The 21,189-nt window shown below is 40.3% G+C and overlaps 1 protein-coding gene across 19 annotated transcripts in view; it reads right to left on the reverse strand.

Moving 5' to 3' along the window:
• The window catches only part of NRXN2 (neurexin 2), a 955,311-nt gene that overhangs the window by 299,611 nt on the left and 634,511 nt on the right, over positions 1-21,189 (reverse strand). For 3 of the 19 annotated variants that reach the window (XM_075326068.1, XM_075326067.1, XM_075326066.1), the window contains exon 1: positions 11,536-12,526. The exons of the other annotated variants lie outside the window; for them this stretch is intronic. In XM_075326068.1, the coding sequence (XP_075182183.1) occupies positions 11,536-11,806 (271 nt within the window). In that variant the 5' untranslated portion in view covers positions 11,807-12,526. Of the gene's footprint in view, positions 1-11,535; positions 12,527-21,189 lie in introns of those variants that run through there. 19 annotated transcript variants of the gene reach the window in all.

A 21,189-nucleotide genomic window follows, 5' to 3' on the forward strand; every position in this document is an offset into this window, starting at 1 on the left:
TAGTGTGACGGGGCCTTTATCTTGGTCCACTTTATACGGCTGTAAGACAACTGGCTGCAGCAGAAACCTCCCTGAATCAGGAGATACATGGACAGTCCGTGCACTGTAGTCTTATCTTGGTCCAAGTTACACTGTTTTCTGAATGAACCTTATGGATCTGGCTGTAAGACAACTGGCTGCAGCAGAAACCTCCGTCTCCTGCTCTGTCTGCCATAGTTAAATATTCCCAACCCAGCCCTTTGACGATAGGGGTGGGAATCAATGAACCACCAGCTTAAGATGGAACTGGCCAGCAAGAAACCAGCAGGTCTTCCTATTATTTCAGGATTGTGCTAAAAATGCTGCAGACTAACAGCGAGGAAAATGATATTTCTTCTGTAATTTAGACATTAATTTCTAGGTCTAGTGTTCCTTTAAATGGTTTCATATTGAATACTAAAGCGCAACATACTGAATTTTCCCACTTCGTTGATCCAGAAAAAGAAAGTAATCAGAGTAAATCTTTGAATCGATCAATTACATGCAGCACCGTGTACCTCCACTTTGGAGTTATCTTCGAAAAATATTAGGTAGATGCTTAAATAGCAATTATCTGATATAATATTATAATTACTTCCATTAAATGTTGGACGGATCCAGATTTACGACAAGGATGCCCGGCGAATATATTCAGAGGATAATACATACTAAACTTGCAGTAACGTTGAAATCCTGCGCAATGTATTATCTTGCAATTATAAGTTTTTATGAAATATTATTTAGGTCATTATGTTGGGTGAGTCCAAAGGTGGAGGGTTAATATGGCAAACTATGGGCAATACTGTTCCTATGCCGAGCAGTAGACGTAGCCGGCTTAATTTAGTGTGTGCGCAAACAACCTCGGCCGGCTGCATTCTGCATTATACATGTCTTGCTAGGAGCTGTCATAATGGCCTTGTGAAAGGCAAACATGACAATTCTCTGTAGACAGTTGCAGTTTCTATAAAGACCCTGAACCCACGCTTTAGAGGTTGGATTTGTGCAATCATTTCACTGTGAATTATCCGGGCCACATACAGCAATATCTATGCCGATAATGATAAATCGCACCCTGCGCTAAGCGGCTGTATTAATGGGATGTTCCAATTTGCAAAAAAATGGTTAAAATAAATATTTTGTTTGGTAAATAAAATATAATTCTATTTGCATAATTCTTTATTAGAGCCAATTGGGGTTTGTTTTGCTACCTATTGTATAGAGGTCAAAAAATGTAGAAAACACAATGGAGTTTTTTAGAACTTTTATTCAAGGTATAAAGTCAACACCACAACAATGTGTGTGTAGAAACATATAGACAATTACAAGGCTAACAAAGAAAAAACCTCACTAGTGGAGATCCAGATATCGATCATACAGCTTACATGGAATTTCTCAAAAGTAGAATGTAATACCAAACCACAAGGGTGAATACATTTATAACATGCAAGCTCACAAATAACCCCCAAAGGACTGAAAAAGCTGGTATGCATGTGAAAATTAGAAGAACCCAGTTACCGGTGAACGAAGCCGTCATACCCAGCAGAGGATCATAAATACATACCCAGGAGTAGCTTGAAACCGATGGGGAATATCCAGGATCACAGGCCCGACGCGCGTTTCGGCTACCTTTATCAAGGGCCGCCACAAGGGCCTCTATTGTATAGAGGTGGTGCAAATTCATTCACAGGATCCGATCCAGTGACATGTCGGTAATCACCTCCTACCTGACAACATCCAAGACTTTTCATTGGATGAGCCGAGCTAGCGCAAGATCACATGTGCGTGATGCCGCAACAATGACGTTGTGCCAAACCGGAGCTGTTGAGTAGAGATGAGCGGACCGGTAGAGGTTCACCTGGACTGTAGATAAAGTTCGGTTTCGGTCCCGGACTTGACCTGAGCCCCAATGGAAGTCACTAATTGGGCAATTCGGGTCTCCGCCCACATGCAGCCAGCCATAAACAGATCACTATGGGAGAAGGTGGATCAGATTTTCCCATTTTTTTTGGTGCACACTACATCTGATCATGTTGTTGTGCGGTAACAAATTGATCAAACACTGCCACCGGTTCGCACTATGCTAAGCACCAAGTGTACCCGAGCAAGGCGACATACCTAAAGCACTTGAACTCCGAACCCAAACTCTGTTTTGTTTTCAAAGTCTGTGTTTGGTAAATACACCGAACACCGAACCTCCGAGTTCGCTCATCTCTACTGGTGATGCCATCAGGTAGGAGGCGTTTTTACTGGGATCCAGTCACAAATTACTAACCAGGTCCTATGAATCAATTTACACCATCTCTACTATTGTAAGAATATGTACTAAAAGTATCTAGTCTCAATATAAAATTCTATATAATATAATAAATAAATATATATATATATATATATAAAATTAGACAAAAGGAACCTCAACAATCACAACATTCAATGTCCTGCCGTCCTCCTGTGTGGCAGACGGGTACAAGAGCTCAGTAAGTTTTTATTTTACTCACTTATATAGCGCTACTAATTCCACAGCACTTTATAGATGTGATTATCTTGGTCCCCATTGGGGCTCACAATCTAAATTCCCTATCACTAGGTCTTTGGTGTGTGGGAGGAAACCAGAGAACCTGGAGGAAACCCATGAGGACACAAGGAGAACATACACAAGTTCTACCACTACTACCAGAATTGTGTTCCTTGCAGGATACATTGAAAGTTTGGTTTATTTACTAGTTTACCATAATTTAGTTTTGGGAAGATCAAAGTAAATTTGAAAATTTTTTCCACTAAACATAGTACTATAGCACATTTGACCTGGCTTAAGTATCAGGACGATATTCTGTTGCCATTTTCAAAACAAATGGAAACATCGATGAACATCGAGAAGGCTCCTGGAAAAAAGGTGGTCCACCAAGAAGAGTTGTTACGTTACAAAAACAAAGAATATCACCAGGAACATAGCTTTATAGAAATCATCCTGGTGCCCGGGTACTGTATCAGAACGTAGTCCTGCAGAAATCATTCTGGTGCCTGGGTACTGTGTCATCAGACTTGGCCCTGGCATAGAGACGCATTAGGATATGCACAGGTACTCTGATCTGTCTGCCATTCCCGTATAAGAAAGACCGCCCACATATTAGTTCTCCTGATTTCTTATTATCTAAACACTATACCATAAACCCCTGAGGAAGCTTAGGCGAAACACGTGTCTGAGTGTGTGGCTGGGCAACAGGAGAATGATCCCATTATACAGGTGCTCTATTTACTAATTTGCCTTTCAATATGAGCATTGAATTTACATCTATATCTTATATATATATCCTATGGTCCAAGGAGTATTAACTATATTAGAATTTTGCACCTTATATCTTTTATTTTAACTTTTAGTACATATACTTTTTATCTTCTTGACATCCATATATTTATTTATTCCGTCTGGTTTCCTCAATTCTAATCATGTCTTGTGTTGCTTTTAAGCCACTTATGTCTAATAAAAAAATATTTATATTTTTCGCTACTTTCTTGTCTTTTCTCGGTATGTAATCTTTATGTAATATACCCTGTCCCTGGAGTAGCTGGAGAGGCCTGAAATATAAGATGGCTACCCTGAGAGGACGACTGGATCCTTCATTGTAAAGGATGTAGTAGAACAGAGAAAAGAAAGATGTAGAAAAGGATGATGGATGAATTATGTGATCATGTCTAGTTCCGAATAGCTCAAGAAACCTGATCCTGTGCTGTAATCTGCACCTATGTTTTGGGTTGATGACGAAACAAGGCTGGGGATAAAGCATAGTACATGGCACCAACTGTGCCATCATGTACCATAGCCATATCCTCTATGGGTGGAAACTCAACTCTCCTGAAACATTTTCCATCTTCCACCTGAAAATTAGGCATCAGTCCAGTAAGTGAACTCTGAACATTGACCTCTTTACATATATAGACAACCAGGATCCATAGTATTCTCCATGGATGGACAACTCCACTCTTCGAGGCATTGTCCACCTTCGACCTAAAGATTAGGCATCAGTGCAGCAAGGGAACCCTTAACAGTGACCTCTTAACATACGTAAACAACCAGGATCCATAGTATTCTTCATGGGTGGACAACGCCATCCTCCCGAGACATGGTCCACATTCCACCTGAAGATTATGCATCAGTCCAGCAAGGGAACCCTGAACATTGACCTCTTTACATACGTAGCCAACCAGGATCCATAGTATTCTCCATGGATGGACAACTCCACTCTCAAGACGAGACATTGTCCACCTTCCACCTGAAGATTAGACATCAGTCCAGGAAGGGAACTCTGAACATTGATCTCTTTATATATATAGCCAACCAGGATCCATAGTATTCTCCATGGGTGGACAACTCCACTTTTCCAAGACATTGTCTACCTTTCACCTGAAGATTATGTGTCAGTTCAGCAAGGGAACCCTAAACATTGACCTCTTTACATACGTAGCCAACCAGGATCCATAGTATTCTCCATGAGTGGACAACTCCACTCTCCAGAGACATTGTCCACCTTAAGATTTTGCATCAGTCCAGCAAGGGAACCCTACACATTGACCTCTTTACATACATAGCCAATCAGGATCCATAGTATTCTCCATGGGTGGACAACTCCACCCTCTCGAGACATTGCCCACCTTCCACCTGAAGATTATGCACCAGTCTAGCAAGTGAACCCTGAACATTGACCTCTTTACATACGTAGACAACCAGGATCCATAGTATTCTCCATGGGTGGACAACTCTGCTCTCCCGAGACATTGTCCATCTTTCACCTGAAGATTAGGCATCAGTCTAGCAACGGAACCCTGAACATTGACATCTTTACGTATGTAGCCAACCAGAACCATCATCTAAACTTGACCTTTAAGGGAGGAATAAGGGATATGACACACCATGAGACGCCAACAAGCTCTTTTTCCTCAAGGCCTAGAAGAACAAGAAGCTTCCCAAGTACATATTGTATACAATATATTGATGACTTGTTTAAAAGGAGCATTGTTTTCCCACAAGCTCATTTCGAAACGTATGTGTTTCGTCATCATTAAAGGTAGGATCTGCTGTAAATGTCTGACTGTGTGATCCTCCACTGTCCTGACTGAGTATGTGGAGGACTTATTCCACACTTCCAGAAGAAAGTCAACTGATGACGTTTCCCATTCACAATAACAGTAAATACTGGAATAATTTGTCTCTGGAAAGACAGCGTTCTCTAGGTGGAGGAAACTCAACTCTAGTGACCAGTGTCAGGCAGCTGCTGCCAAGGCACATAAATAATGGGAGGCATTAAAATAGGCAGAGATGCTCATGAGAAGAACATAGTTTGCCTCTATACAAGTCACTGGTGTCACCGCACTTAGAAAACTGTGCATAATTTAGGTCTCCAGTATATAAGAAGGACACGGCTGAACTAGAGCTGGTGCAGTAGATTACAGTTGGGGTTATACAGTTTGAAAAAGGCTTAAAGGCGATCTAATTATAATGTACAAGTAAATATATGAAGGGACAGTCAATCTTCTAACAACTAGGTCTGCAATGATGACAAGGAGCATCTTGTACACCTGGGGAAAGGTTTCATTATTATAACACATGCATATTCTTTACAGTACGAGCAGTGAGACTATGGATTCTTTACTGTACGAGCAATAAGACTATAGATTCTTTACTCTATGAGCAGTGAGTCTGTAAATTCTTCATTGTATGACCAGTGAGACTAAAGATTGTTTACTGTACGAGCAGTGAGACCATGAATTCTATACTGTAAGAGCAGTGAGACTATATAAAGAGCAGTGAGACTATAGATTCTATTCTATACAAGCAGTGAGTCTATAGACCTTTTATTGTATGAGCAGGGGCACTATAGATTCTTTTCTATACAAGCAGAAGTCTATAGACCTTTTATTGTACGAGCAGTGAGACCATGAATTCTTTACTGTAAGAGCAGTGAGACTATATAAAGAGCAGTGAGACTATAGATTCTTTTCTATACAAGCAGTGAGTCTATAGACCTTTTATTGTATGAGCAGGGAGACTATAGATTCTTTACCATACGAGCAGTGAGACTATGAATTTTTTACTATACAAGCATTGAGTCTATGGATTCTTCACTGTAAGAGCAAGGAGACTATAGATTCTTTACTATACGAGCAGTGAGACTATGGATTCTTTACTGTACAAGCAATGAGACTATATATTCTTTACTATATGAGCAGTAAGTCTATAAATTCTTCATTTTATGAGAAGGGAGACTAGAGATTCTTTACCATACAAGCAGTGAGTCTATAGGTTTTTCACTGTATGAGCAGTGAGACTATAGATTGTTTACTGTACGAGCAGTGAGACCATTAATTCTTTGCTGTAAGAGCAGTGGGACTATAGATTCTTTACTATACAAGCAATGAGTCTTTAGATCCTTAATTGTATGAGCAGTGAGGCTATAGATTCTTTACCATACGAGCAGTGAGACTATGAATTTTTGTACTATATAGGCAGTGATTCTATGGATTCTTCACTGTAAGAGCAGTGAGACTATGAATTCTTTACTATGCGAGCAGTGAGTCTATAGATTCTTTAGACAAAATATTGCATGAGGTGGCTCACTGTATATAGGATAGATTTTTAAGCCGGAAATACATAAGGATTCAAACCTGGAAACCACTGACCATGGACAGACATCATAACAACAAGGAAAAACAGAGAATCCAGAAATTAAAATCTTGTTTATTGAAATAGCTTTAAAATCCATGATGGTTGACACACCAAACTGTAAAGTTTAGAATTTGGTGTGTCAACCATCATGGATTTTTAAAGATCAATCAATATGAAGATTTTATTTTTTAGAGTCCCTGGTTTTTCTTTGTCATAGAGCAGTGACACTATATATTCTTTACTGTACAAGCAGTGATACTTTGAATTCTTTACTTTACGAACAGTTATACTATGGATTCTTTACTGTATGAGCAGTGAGACTATGGATTCTTCAATGTACGAGCAGTGAGACTTTACTATATGAGCAGTGAGACTATAAAGTTTTAACTGCATGAGCAGTGAGACTATAGATTATTTACTATACCAACAGTGAGACTATGGATTCTTTACTGAACGAGTGGTGAACCTATGGATTATTTAGTACATGAACAGTGAGACTATGAATTCTTTACTGTACAAGCATGATACTCATGATACTATGAATTATTTACTGTACGAGCAGTTATACTATGGATTCTTTACTGTACGAGCAGTGAGACTATGGATTCTTCAATGTAGGAGAAGTGAGACAGAAGTGAGACTATAGATTTTGTACTATGTGAGCAATGATACTTTGGAGTCTTTACTGTAAGTGCAGTGAGACTATAGATTATTTACTATATGAACAGTGAGACTATGGATTCTTTACTGTACAAGTAGTAAAGCTATGGATTCTTTACTACATGAGCAGTGAGACTATGAATTCTTTACTGTGTGAATATGATACTATAATTTTTTTTATTGTATGAGCAGTGATACTATGGATTCTTTACTGATCGAGCAGTTATACTATGGATTCTTTACTGTACAAGCAGTGAGACTATGGATTCTTCAATGTAAGAGAAGTGAGACAGAAATGAGACTATAGATTTTGTACTATGTGAGCAATGAAACTTTGGAGTCTTTACTGTAACACAGTGAGACTATAGATTATTCACTATACGAGCTGTGAGACTATGGATTCTTTACTGTACAAGTAGTAAAGCTATGGATTCTTTACTACATGAGCAGTGAGACTATGAATTCTTTACTGTGTGAATATACTATAATTTTTTTTATTGTATGAGCAGTGATACTATGGATTCTTTACTATCCAAGCAGTTATACTATGGATTCTTTACTGTACAAGCAGTGAGACTATGGATTCTTCTTAGTATGAGCTTTGTGGCTATAGATTCTTTCAATGAGCAGTAAGACTATGAATTCTTTACTGTAAGAGCAGTGTGACTATAGATTCTTCATTCCATGAGCAATAAGACTATGAATTCTTTACTGTACGAGCAGTGTGGCTATAGATTATTCACTCCATGAACAGTAAGACCATGAATTCTTTACTGTTCGAGCAGTGAGACTATAGAGTTTTCACTGTACGAGCAGTGAGACTATAGATTCTTCACTGTACGAGCAGTGAGACTATAGATTCTTCACTGTACGAGCAGTGAGACTATAGATTCTTCACTGTACGAGCAGTGAGACTATAGATTCTTCACTGTACGAGCAGCGAGACTATAGATTCTTCACTGTACGAGCAGTGAGACTACAGATTCTTCACTGTACGAGCAGTGAGACTATAGATTCTTCACTGTACGAGCAGCGAGACTATAGATTCTTCACTGTACGAGCAGCGAGACTATAGATTCTTCACTGTACGAGCAGTGAGACTATAGATTCTTCACTGTACGAGCAGTGAGACTATAGATTCTTCACTGTACGAGCAGTGAGACTATAGATTCTTCACTGTACGAGCAGTGAGACTATAGATTCTTCACTGTACGAGCAGTGAGACTATAGATTCTTCACTGTACGAGCAGTGAGACTATAGATTCTTCACTGTACGAGCAGTGAGACTATAGATTCTTCACTGTACGAGCAGCGAGACTATAGATTCTTCACTGTACGAGCAGTGAGACTACAGATTCTTCACTGTACGAGCAGTGAGACTATAGATTCTTCACTGTACAAGCAGCGAGACTATAGATTCTTCACTGTACGAGCAGCGAGACTATAGATTCTTCACTGTACGAGCAGTGAGACTATAGATTCTTCACTGTACGAGCAGCGAGACTATAGATTCTTCACTGTACAAGCAGCGAGACTATAGATTCTTCACTGTACGAGCAGTGAGACTATAGATTCTTCACTGTACGAGCAGTGAGACTATAGATTCTTCACTGTACGAGCAGTGAGACTATAGATTCTTCACTGTACGAGCAGTGAGACTATAGATTCTTCACTGTACGAGCAGTGAGACTATAGATTCTTCACTGTACGAGCAGTGAGACTGGATTTTTTAATGTACGAGCAGTAAAACTGTGCAACTCTTCACCACAATATGTTAGAATGATTGATTCAGTGAAGAATTGCAAGGGCCTGGATGCCAAAAATTACAGATTATGGATACTAGGCTCTGCAGTAGGCCTTCGATCCAGTCATTTTATGTAGCTGGGAAGGAATTTTCCAATAATAAGCAGCAATTAGCCTCTGCTTCATGTCTTCCTCCGAATCTACATCTTAGGTTGAACTGGTAATTAACAACTATGTAACAATTTGTTACCAAAAATACGTCAAAGATTATTATCGGGAAAAGTCTATATCATGCTCAATGCTAAACTTTACATAAATAATGGGTCTTAGGGACAAATTGCCAATTGTCTGATAGCCACAATGCTCAACGGACCCCATTAACCACAATAGGGTTGGTTAAGCTTCCAACATGGTGTCCATCATTTTTCCCAGTCAAAACAATACGTCAAAGATTATTATTGGGAAAAGTCTATATCATGCTCAATGCTAAACTTCACATAAATAATGGGCCTTAGGGACAAATTGCCCATTGTCTGATAGCCATAGCTCCCAACAGACCCCATTAACCACAATAGGGTTGGTTAAGTTTCCAACATGGTGTCCATCATTTTTCCCAGTCAAATCAATACGTCAAAGATTATTATCGAGAAAAGTCTATATCATGCTCAATGCTAAACTTCACATAAATAATGGGCCTTAGGGACAAATTGCCAATTGTCTGATAGCCACAATGCTCAACGGACCCCATTAACCACAATAGGGTTGGTTAAGCTTCCAACATGGTGTCCATCATGTTTCCCAGTCAAAACATCGCAGCCTGCTGACTGTGCTCTTCCGTCAATCATTTTTTTTTGCCAGTATCTGCAATAGAGAATCCAATGCAGATGTGAACAGAGCTGAAGAAAATATCCTGCCGATAGCAACAAGCAGAGGAAAAAAAATCAAGGCTCCACTCCTGTTTACTTCAATGGAGATCCACCTGTGCTTTATCGAATATTTTTGACAGCAAGAATAAAACAATCTGCAGTGTCAAAAAACACCAGACCCTTGATGAACCCCCCTTTATATTCAATAATTCACCTGTAGCTTTTCGAAAAAAAAAAAGGGAAGCCATGACAACCGGTGTGAACATTCCGAATTCCGACGGTTAGAATCATATAAACAAATAAATGAACATTCTATTGGTAGAATGTTCACATAGGTCCTTATATATCTGGTAATTTGGAAAGGTATCGGGTCAATGATATATGTTGCTCATGCACGTCCCTCGTCTTCTTCTTCTTGGCTCGGTCTAGATTTATTCTTAGCCATTGGGATGTGTCAACTACTCATGTAGAGGTGGCACTTACATAATTCCTGTAGTGAGGCACTTATGAAATTCCTGTAGTTTTCTTGGCAAAGTCAAGACACTAAGTATCAAAATATCATAATGCTGCCCTAGCATCACATAACCGGTTGAGCATGCTCCAGTCGAAATCGATAACCATACAGTGGATCCTCTACAATCAAAGGCTATCCTGGTTATAATCATTTTTTAGGGTTTTCGATGGAGGAGCACACCAAGAGTTTTTTTTTTTTTGGTCACACGTCATCAGTGTCATCTCCATGGGATGGATTGGAGAAGGGGGAGAGATCAAAAGGAGTTCATCGGGATCGGCGGCGCGGCTATCGTCACCAATCGAAATCGATAACCATACAGTGGATCCCCTACAATCAAAGGCTATCCTGGTTATAATCATTTTTTTGGGTTTTCGATGAAGGAGCACACCAAGAGTTGGGGTTTTTTTTGGTCACACGTCATCAGTGTCATCTCCATGGGATGGATTGGAGAAGGGGGAGAGATCAAAAGGAGTTCGTCGGGATCGGCGTCACCAAATTGGCCGTACTAAATCCTAATTCCCATCGAAGCCCTAACGAGTCTAAAAATTCCGAGTGTATCCATTCTAAAATGGACACCAAGGAGCATGGATCCATCTTATACAGACTTCGCAACCATGACATTACCTCCAACGTGAAGATACCAAGCACTAACAGGTCTCGAAACATCTCACGACCCCCCATCATTTGCACCAGAATACATCACGACCCCCAATCTGCAATAGGATAAGACTAGAGCACCAAGGAAATATCACTCACGAAATCTGTATCTGAAGATTAGATGTATCAGCTGTAATCTGGACATGATTCCTGCTAAAATGCAGAACGACCTGCAGTAGACAAATCCTTGTAGTACATTATTTAACCTGAAAGGATTGATGTTAAAATTGCCCAATTAATTCTTCCCCTTCTCCTGTTCGGTGGCCCCAACATCCAACCCCATGTTCTCGGAAAAAAAAAACCCCAGAACAGATCAACACCGTCCAGATAAAGCCTCAAATATTCCAATTTTGCAAAAATTAAAGGATTGATACATTGGCTACATTATTATAATGGATTGGTTACATTGTTATACTCACCATGTCCCCCTCTTGTTAAGAATGGGGTCCTGTTAATGGCGATAGGGACTGTTCCATGCTTGTTATGGAAATGGTGCACATGGTGAGTGGTGCTGAGGCTGGAGGATACCCGTGCCGTGTCCGAGACCCTGGCCAACGTCAAAAGGCCAAGGGGCAAAAGGGTCCGAACCCAGTGGCCGAAACTGGCCATGACCCCCAGGGGGCTGTCCGATGCTCCTCTGGGGGCCAGGGGAAAGGGCAAGCACAAGCCTTTCCTTTCCCAAATCAGCATGTCATGCTGACCCCCATTGCCTGTCTCAGACTATCTCCCCCTCCGATGCCCAAATGGAGAGGTAGAAGGCTTCTGTCTGGGAAGAAATTGAGGGGTGTTACATTTGTGGGCATTAGCCTCCTCCAGCATCCATTGATTCCCTACAATATCCAGATTAGAAAGGTGACACAAGCAAAAAAAAAACCAAAAATGCAAAAAAATTCTTGATATTTCGGGGGGAACCCCCCCAAGGTTCTCCCCACGTTTCAAATATTAGTCCTTATTCTTCTTGTCTTAGTAGAAATCCAGCAAAAAAAAATGACAAAGCAAAGGAATAGACAAGTGCCCTGGTTTATTTCAGAAAGCCCTCAGCGTGGATAAATCTCATCCGGCAAAGCTGTAGAGAATTCAACATCACGGACAGCGAAAGAGAGAAATGGAGGAGGAAAGGAGGATTGTGGCATCGAGAAAAAACAGATTAACCACACAAATATTCCGCTTCTGATGCCTCGGTGTTTTCCGAGATGCTCCTGCTAAAATTTCCTCATCCTCGCTTGGAAAAGAACGCGAACAATCCAAACAATATATTATCCAAAAATAAAAAAACAAAGGAGGATTATTAAAAAAAAAATTAAAAAAAAATAAAAAACGAGATAAGAATAATCAACAGCAGAGAAAAGAGAGAAAGAGAGAGAGAGAGAGAGATCTGCCTGTGTGTGCTGCAGAGAGAAAGAGGAAGGAGGGAGGGAGGAAAGAGGGGGAGGGGTGAGGATGAGAAGAGAGGGAAGGTGGGGGGGAGCGAGAGAGGGAAAAAAGGAGAGACAGAGAGAAAGAAGCACACATAGCATGGCAGGAGACAGGTGCAGGAGGGGGGCGCGGAAGAGGAAGAGGAGGAAAGTGCACCGGGAGACGTAGGCGACGAAGACGAGGGGTAGACGGTGACACCAACCCAAACAGAGTGGGAAGGAGAGAGTGGAAAGATGGAGCGAAAAGAGGAAAAGAAGAGGAAGGATCAGAGGATGCAGCACAGAGGATGACAAAGCTGTATAACACTGCCATATAGAGCTAAAAAGGGAAAAGTGGGAAAGAGGGATGACCAGACGGAGGAGGCAGCACAGATGGAGATCTAAAAACTATATAACATTGCCATATAGAGCTAAAAAGGGAAAAGAGGGAAAAAGGAATAGAAAGAAGGGATGACCAGACGGAGGATGCAGCACCAAGGGAGACGGAGATCTAAAAACTATATAAAATTGCCATATAGAGCTAAAAAGAGAAAAGTGGGAAAGAGGGATGACCAGACGAAGGAGGCAGCACAGACGGAGATCTAAAAACTATATAACATTGCCATATAGAGCTAAAAAGGGAAAAGAGGGAAAAAGGAATAGAAAGAAGGGATGACCAGACGGAGGATGCAGCACCAATCGAGACGGAGATCTAAAAACTATATAAAACTGCCATGTAGAGCTAAAAAGTGAAAAGTGGGAAAAAGGAAAGAAAGGATGACCAGACGGAGGAGGCAGCACAGACGGAGATCTAAAAACTATATAACACTGCCATATAGAGCTAAAAAGGGAAAAGTGGGAAAAAGGAATAAGAAGAAGGGATGACCAGACGGAGGAGGCAGCACAGATGGAGATCTAAAAACTATATAATACTGCCATATAGAGCTAAAAAGGGAAAAGTGGGAAAAAGGAATAGGAAGAAGGGATGACCAGACGGAGGATGCAGCACAGACGGAGATCTAAAAACTGTATAACACTGCCATATAGAGCTAAAAAAGGAAAAGTGGGAAAGAGGGATGACCAGACGGAGGAGGCAGCACAGACGGAGATCTAAAAACTATATAACACTGCCATATAGGGCTAAAAAGGGGAAAGTAGGAAAAAGGAAAGAAGAGGACCCGACGGAGGAGGCAGCACAGATGGAGATCTAAAAACTATATAACACTGCCATATAGAGCTAAAAAAAGAAAAGTGTGAAAAAGGAATAGAAAGAAGGGATGACCAGACGGAGGATGCAGCACAGACGGAGATCTAAAAACTGTATAACACTGCCATATAGAGCTAAAAAAGGAAAAGTGGGAAAGAGGGATGACCAGACGGAGGAGGCAGCACAGACGGAGATCTAAAAACTGTATAACACTGCCATATACAGATAAAAAAGGAAAAGTGGGAAAAAGGAATAGAAAGAAGGGATGACCAGACGGAGGAGGCAGCACAGACGGAGATCTAAAAACTGTATAACACTGCCATATAGAGATAAAAAAGGAAAAGTGGGAAAAAGGAATAGAAAGAAGGGATGACCAGACGGAGGATACAGCACAGACGGAGATCTAAAAACTTTATAACACTGCCATATAGGGCTAAAAAGGGAAAAGTAGGAAAAAGGAAAGAAGAGATGACCCGACGGAGGAGGCAGCACAGATGGAGATCTAAAAACTATATAACACTGCCATATAGAGCTAAAAAGGGAAAAGTGGTAAAGAGGGATGACCAGCCGGATGATGCGGCACCAAGGGAGACGAAGATCTAAAAACTATATAGCACTGCCATATAGAGCTTAAAAGGGAAAAGGGGATAGAAAGAGAGATGACCAGATGGAGAATACAGAAGAGGAAGACGAAGATCTAAAAACTGTAAACTACTACCATATAGAGCTAAAAAGGGAAAAGTGGGGAAAAGGAATAGAAAGAAGGGATGTGGCACCAAGGGGGACAAAGGTCTAAAAACGGTATAATACTGCCATATAGAGCTAAAAAGGGAAAAGTAGGAAAGAGGGATGACCAGACAGAGGATGCGACACAGAGAGAGACGGAGATCTAAAAACTGTATAATACTGCCAAATAGAGATAAATAGAGAAAAGTTGAAAAAGGAATAGAAAGAGGGGATGACCAGACAGAGGATGTGGCACCAAGGGGGACAAAGATCTAAAAATGGTATAATACTGCTATATAGAGCTAAAAAGGGAAAAGTGGGAAAAAAAGGACTAGAAAGAAAGGATGCGGCACCGAGGGGAACAAAGATCTAAAAACTGTATAATACTACCATATAGAGCTCAAAAGGGAAAAGAGGGATGACCAGACGAGGATACGGAAGAGGGAGACGGAGATCTAAAATACGTATAGCACTGCCATATAGAGCTAAAAAGGGAAAAGTGGAAAAAAGGAATAGAAAGAAGGGATGACCAGACGGAGGATGCGGCACCAAGGAAGACAAAGATGTAAAAACTATATAAAACTGCCATATATCGATAAATAGAGAAAAATGAAAAAAAAAGGAATAGGAAGAGGGATGCGGCACCGAGGGGGAGAAAGATCTAAAAACTGTAAAACACTGCCAAATAGAGATAAAAAGGGAAAAGTGGGAAAGAGGGATGACCAGACGGAGGATGCGGCACAGAGGGAGACGGAGATCTAAAAACTGTATAACACTGCCATATAGAGATAAATAGAGAAAAGTGGGGAAAAAGAATAGAAAGAAGGGAGACAAAGATCTAAAATTTGTACTGCCATATAGAGCCAAATAGGGAAAAGTGGGGAAAAGGAATAGAAAGAAGGGATAACCAGACGGAGGATGCGGTACCAAGGGAGCTGGCCATCTAAAAACTGTATAACACTGCCATATAGAGCTTAAAAGGGACAAGTGGGAAAAAGGAATAGAAAGAAGGGATGACCAGATGGACGATGCTGCACCAAGGGGGACGGAGATGTAAAAACTATATAACACTGCCGTATAGAGCTAAAAAGGGAAAAGGGGATAGAAACAGAGAGGACCAGATAGAGGATACAGAAGAGGGAGACGGACATCTAAAAACTATATAACACTGCCAAATAGAGCTGAAAAGGGAAAAGTGGGAAAAGGGAATAGAAAGAAGGCATGACCAGACGCAGCACCAAGGGAGACGAAGATCTAAAAACTGTACACTGCCATTTAGAACTAAAAAGGGAAAAGTGGGAAAAGGGAATAGAAAAAGAGAGATGACCAGATGGAGGATGTGGCACCGAGGGAGACAAAGATCTAAAAACTCTATAATACTACCATATAGAGCTAAAAAAAGAAAAAGTGGGGGAAAAGGAATAGAATGAAGGGATGACCAGATGGAGGATGCTGCATTAAGGGAGACAAAGATCTAAAAACTATATAACACTGCTATATAAAGCTAAATAGGGAAAAGTGGATGACCAGATGGAGGATGTGGCACTGAGGGAGACGGAGATCTAATAAGTTTATGATACTACCATATAGAGCTAAAAAGGGAAAAGTGGGAAAAGGGAATAGAAAAAGAGAGATGACCAGATGGAGGATGTGGCACCGAGGGAGACGAAGATCTAAAAATTGTATGATATTACCATATAGAGCTAAAAAGGGAAATGGGATAGAAAGAGAGATGACCAGATGGAGGATACGGAATAGGGAGACGGAGATCTAAAAACTATATAACACTGCCATATAGAGCTAAAAAGGGAAAAGTGGAAAAAGCGAATAGAAAAAGAGAGATAACCTGATGGAGGATACAACACCGATGAAGACAAAGATCTAAAATCTTTATAAAACTGCCATATAGAGCTAAAAAGGGAAAAGTGGGAAAAAGGATTAGAAAGAAGGGATGACCAGACGGAGGATGCGGCACTAAGGGAGACGGAGATCTAAAAACTATATAACACTGCCATATAGAGCTAAAAATGGAAAGGTGGGAAAGAGGGATTACCAGACGTAGGATGCGGCACCGAGGGAGACGGAGATCTAAAAACTGTATAACACTGCCATATAGAGCTAAAAAGGGAAAAGTGGAAAAAAGGAATAGAAAGAAGGGATGCGGCACCGAGGAGGACAAAGATCTAAAAACTGTAGAACACTGCTATATAGAGCCAAATAAGGAGAAGTGGAAAGAGGGATGACCAGATGGAGAATGCAGCACAGAGGGAGACGGAGATCTAAAAACTGTATAACACTGCCATATGGAGTTAAAAAGGGAAAAGTGGGGAAAAGGAATAGAAAGAGGGATGACCAGACTAAGGATGTAGTGTAGAGGGAGACGGTGATCTAAAAACGATATAATACTGCCATATAGAGCTAAATGGAGAAAAAGATGGACTAGAAAGAGGAATGACCAGACAGAGGATGCAGCACAGCGGGAGTCAGAGGTCTAAACACTATATAACACTACTGAATAGAGTGAAATAGGAAAAGTGGGGAAAAAAAAAGAAATAAAAAAATAAAAATGGGGATGATGCAGATCCGAGGGAGATTGTGATGTAAAAACTGTATAATACTGCCATATTGATGCACAGAAGGAAAAGTGGAAAAAAACATAGAAAGAAACGTGGAAGATGAGGTGGAGAATGCGGCACAGATGGTGACAGATTTATAAACTTTATAATATTGCCATATAGAGGTAAATCAGGAAAAGTTGGAATAGAAAGAGGTATGACCTGATGGAGGATGGAGCACAGAAGGAGACGGTGCACTAAAAACTGTATTTCACTGCCATATAGTGGTATATGGGGAAAACTGGAAAAACAAATACTATAAATGGGGAAGATGTGGTGGCGAATGAGCACATAGAGAGACATAGGTCTAAAAACTGTATAATACTGCCATATAGTGGTATATGGGGAAAACTGGAAAAATAAAGATTATAAATGGGGAAGATGAGGTGGCGAATGAGCACATAGAGAGACATATGTCTAAAAACTCTATAATAATGCTATATAGCGGTATATGAAGAAAAATGGAAACTTAAACACTATAAATGGGGAAGATGCGGTGTCGAATGAGCACATAGAGAAACATAGGTCTAAAAACTGTATAATACTGCCATATAGTGGTATATGGGGAAAACTGGAAAAATAAAGACTATAAATGGGGAAGATGCGGTGGCGAATGAGCACATAGAGAAACATAGGTCTAAAAACTGTATAATACTGCCATATAGTGGTATATGGGGAAAACTGGAAAAATAAAGACTATAAATGGGGAAGATGTGGTGGCGAATGAGCACATAGAGAGACATATGTCTAAAAACTCTATAATAATGCTATATAGCGGTATATGAAGAAAAATGGAAACTTAAAAACTATAAATGGGGAAGATGTGGTGGCGAATGAGTACATAGAGAGACATAGGTGTAAAAACTGTATAATACTGCCATATAGTGGTATATGGGGAAAACTGGAAAAATAAAGACTATAAATGGGGAAGATATGGTGGCGAATGAGCACATAGAGAGACATTGGACTAAAAGCTGTATAATACTGCCATATAGTGCTATATGAAGAAACTTGGAAAGTTAAATTCTACAAATGGAGAAGATGTGGTGGCGAATGAGCACATAGAGAGACATTGGACTAAAAGCTGTATAATACTGCCATATAGTGGTATATGGGGAAACCTGGAAAAATAAAGACTATAATTGGGGAAGATGTGGTGGCGAATGAGCACATAAAGAGACGTAGGTCCAAAACCAATATAATACTGCTATATAGAGCTACATGGGGAAAACTGGAAGTAGAAAGAATAGAAATGAGGATGATCAGGTTGAGGATGTGGCTCAGAGGGAGCTTGAAGGCTAAAAATGATAAAAGGCTAGCATATAAAGCAGAATGATGGATTAAGGATTAGTAAGTGAACTGTGTGACCGCAAGAGCTAAGATGATAATGGTGTGAAATCTAAACAGAGCGTAATATACACAAAAAGCAGAAAATCATGAAAAATCCAGGGTAAAGTAAAAAAACTGGATAAAAAATAGAAACTGCAAAATGTCAAAAGGTGATTTATAGAAGATTGGTGGAGAGTGATAAATCCATTATTAACTTGCACCCACACCTGGAAGATACTAAATAATTCAGTGGGATATATTTTAGGAGAAGGAGGGGTGATAACGATATCACCCTGTGATCCTTCACACTGATACCCTCCTCCACGAAAAAAAACCAAGACAGTTTCCTCCTACACAACCTTCCTATAGATCCGCCAGAATATCAGAAAATACCAGCCACGCGGATAAGACGGCAGTGATAGAGACGAGAAGGAATAAGGGTGGAACTTATGAATAGGAAAATGTTCAGAAAGAGGAGAATGAAGAATTAGGTCAGCGCCAACAAATCAGCATAATAAACGAGCGATCGAGGCGGTAACACGAGTGATGTCAGAGGGAGGAAGGGATTTACGGCACAACTAAAAAAGTGGGAATTGTAGCGGTAAATTATCAAGAGATAAGAAGAAATCTATCCTAATATATGTGATGCTCATCCCTTATCCCCAATACATTCATAAGGGATAAGGAACACCAAGGAGACATTCCCAACAATACAGACAATAGATTACAGCCACAAAAAAGTCAATATTTTATTATTTACTATTTATACCATACTAGCTGTAGTAACCGCCATTGCCTGGGATAGTAACAAGTATCTCTATGTCTCCCACACTCTCACTTTCCCTCTCTGTCTGTCTCTGTCTCTTTCTTTCTCTCTATCGCTCTCTGTCTGTCTCTGTCTCCCTGTCTGTCTTTCTCTCTGTCTCTTTCTCAGTCTGTCTCTCTATCCATCTCTGTCTGTCTCTGTCTGTCTCTGTCTCTCACTATCTGTCTGTCTCTCTATTTCTCTTTCTGTCTGTCTCTCTCTGTCTCTCCCTATCTCTCTGTCTCTCTTTCTGCCTCTGTCTGCTCTCTGCTGTCTCTCTCTGTTTCTGTCTGCCTCTCTTTCTGTCTGTCTCTTTCTCAGTCTCTCTATATCTCTCTGTCTCTCTATCCACCTCTGTCTGTCTCTCTGTCTGTCTCTCTCTGTCTCTCTCTGTCTGTCTCTCTCTTTCTCTTTTTCTCTCGCTATCTTTGTCACTCTGTTTCTCTTTCTATCTGTCTGTCTCTCTCTGTCTCTCTGTTTCTCTCTGTCTCTATCTCTGTCTGCTCTCTCTCTGTCTGACCCTCTCTCTGTTTCTCTCTGTCTGTCTCTTTATCCATCTCTTCGTCTCTTCCTCTGTCTGTCTGTCTCTTTCTCCCTGTCTGCCTCTCTGTCTCTGTCTCTGTCTCGCTCCGTCTGTCTCTGTGTGTCTTTGTCTCGCTCCCTGTCTGCCTCTCTGTCTCTCTCTGTTTCTCTGTCTCTCTCTATCCGTCTCTCTTTCTCTGTCTGTCTCGCTCCCTGTCTGCCTCTCTGTCTCTATCTCTCTGTTTCTCTGTCTCTATCCGTCTCTTTCTCTGTCTGTCTCTGTTGTCTCTCTCTCTGTCTATCTGTCTTTCTCTGTCTGTCTCCCTCTGTCTGTCTCTCTCTGTCTCTCTCTGTCTGTCTCTGTCTCTATCCGTCTCTCCACCGAAATCATATTACCTCACACATAAGCTTCTTATACTAAGAATGTCCTTTGTTGCCTATAGCAACCATCACAGCTCCTATTAGTGACCTGTAGCTCCCAGCTCCATTGACTTTAATGGTGATAACTGTAAACCACGGGGTTAAATTTTCCCCTGAAAACATAGTCTATGATGTTCCCTGAGTCAAATGAGGCGGCTGTGCAAAATTTCATGATTGTAAATGCTATGATGCGGATTAATTTAGCAGACATACATACACACACAAATACATACACACACATACACACACACTTGCACACACATACATACACACATACACACACATAAACACATACACATACATACACATACATACAAAGCGCTGCGGAATATGTTGGCGCTATAGAAATAAAGATTATTATTATACATACATGCACATACATACACACACATACACACACACATACACACACATACATACACATACATACATACATACATGCACATACATACACACACATACACATACATACAAACACATACACACATACAAATACATGCACACACACACATACACACACCTGCACACACATACATACACACATACATACACACACACATGCACACATACACACACACATGCACACATACACACACATACATACACACACACACACACACATACATACACATGCACACATACACACACACATACAGAAATACATACACTAAACTTTATTTATTAGATTTACTATTATTATCCATTTTGATTGGGGAATAAAATGTTCCCCGTTTTAATCTATATGTGGTACAGAAGTATATCATATCTTTAATAATTCTCTTTTTTTATATTCTCACAGAGGCCATTTAGCCCGATTCGCAGTGCTGAAAATCAATGCAAACAATCAAACATCATATATTGATGAGCGAATATTTAGAAAATTCTCCAAAGAGTCGAACAACAACAAATACACTACAGCGTAAATTTAACACATCAAGCCTTTCATTGTATTCTTTCCTTTGCATTTGTATTTTATAGGCTTGAATATTGGTAAATAATCTGAATATCTCTTATAGTGGTGCCTAAAAGTCTGTGAATCTTTTTTTTGGGTGCTT

Source organism: Anomaloglossus baeobatrachus, chromosome 10 (assembly GCF_048569485.1).
Source record: "Anomaloglossus baeobatrachus isolate aAnoBae1 chromosome 10, aAnoBae1.hap1, whole genome shotgun sequence".
Taxonomy (NCBI): Eukaryota; Metazoa; Chordata; class Amphibia; order Anura; family Aromobatidae; genus Anomaloglossus; species Anomaloglossus baeobatrachus.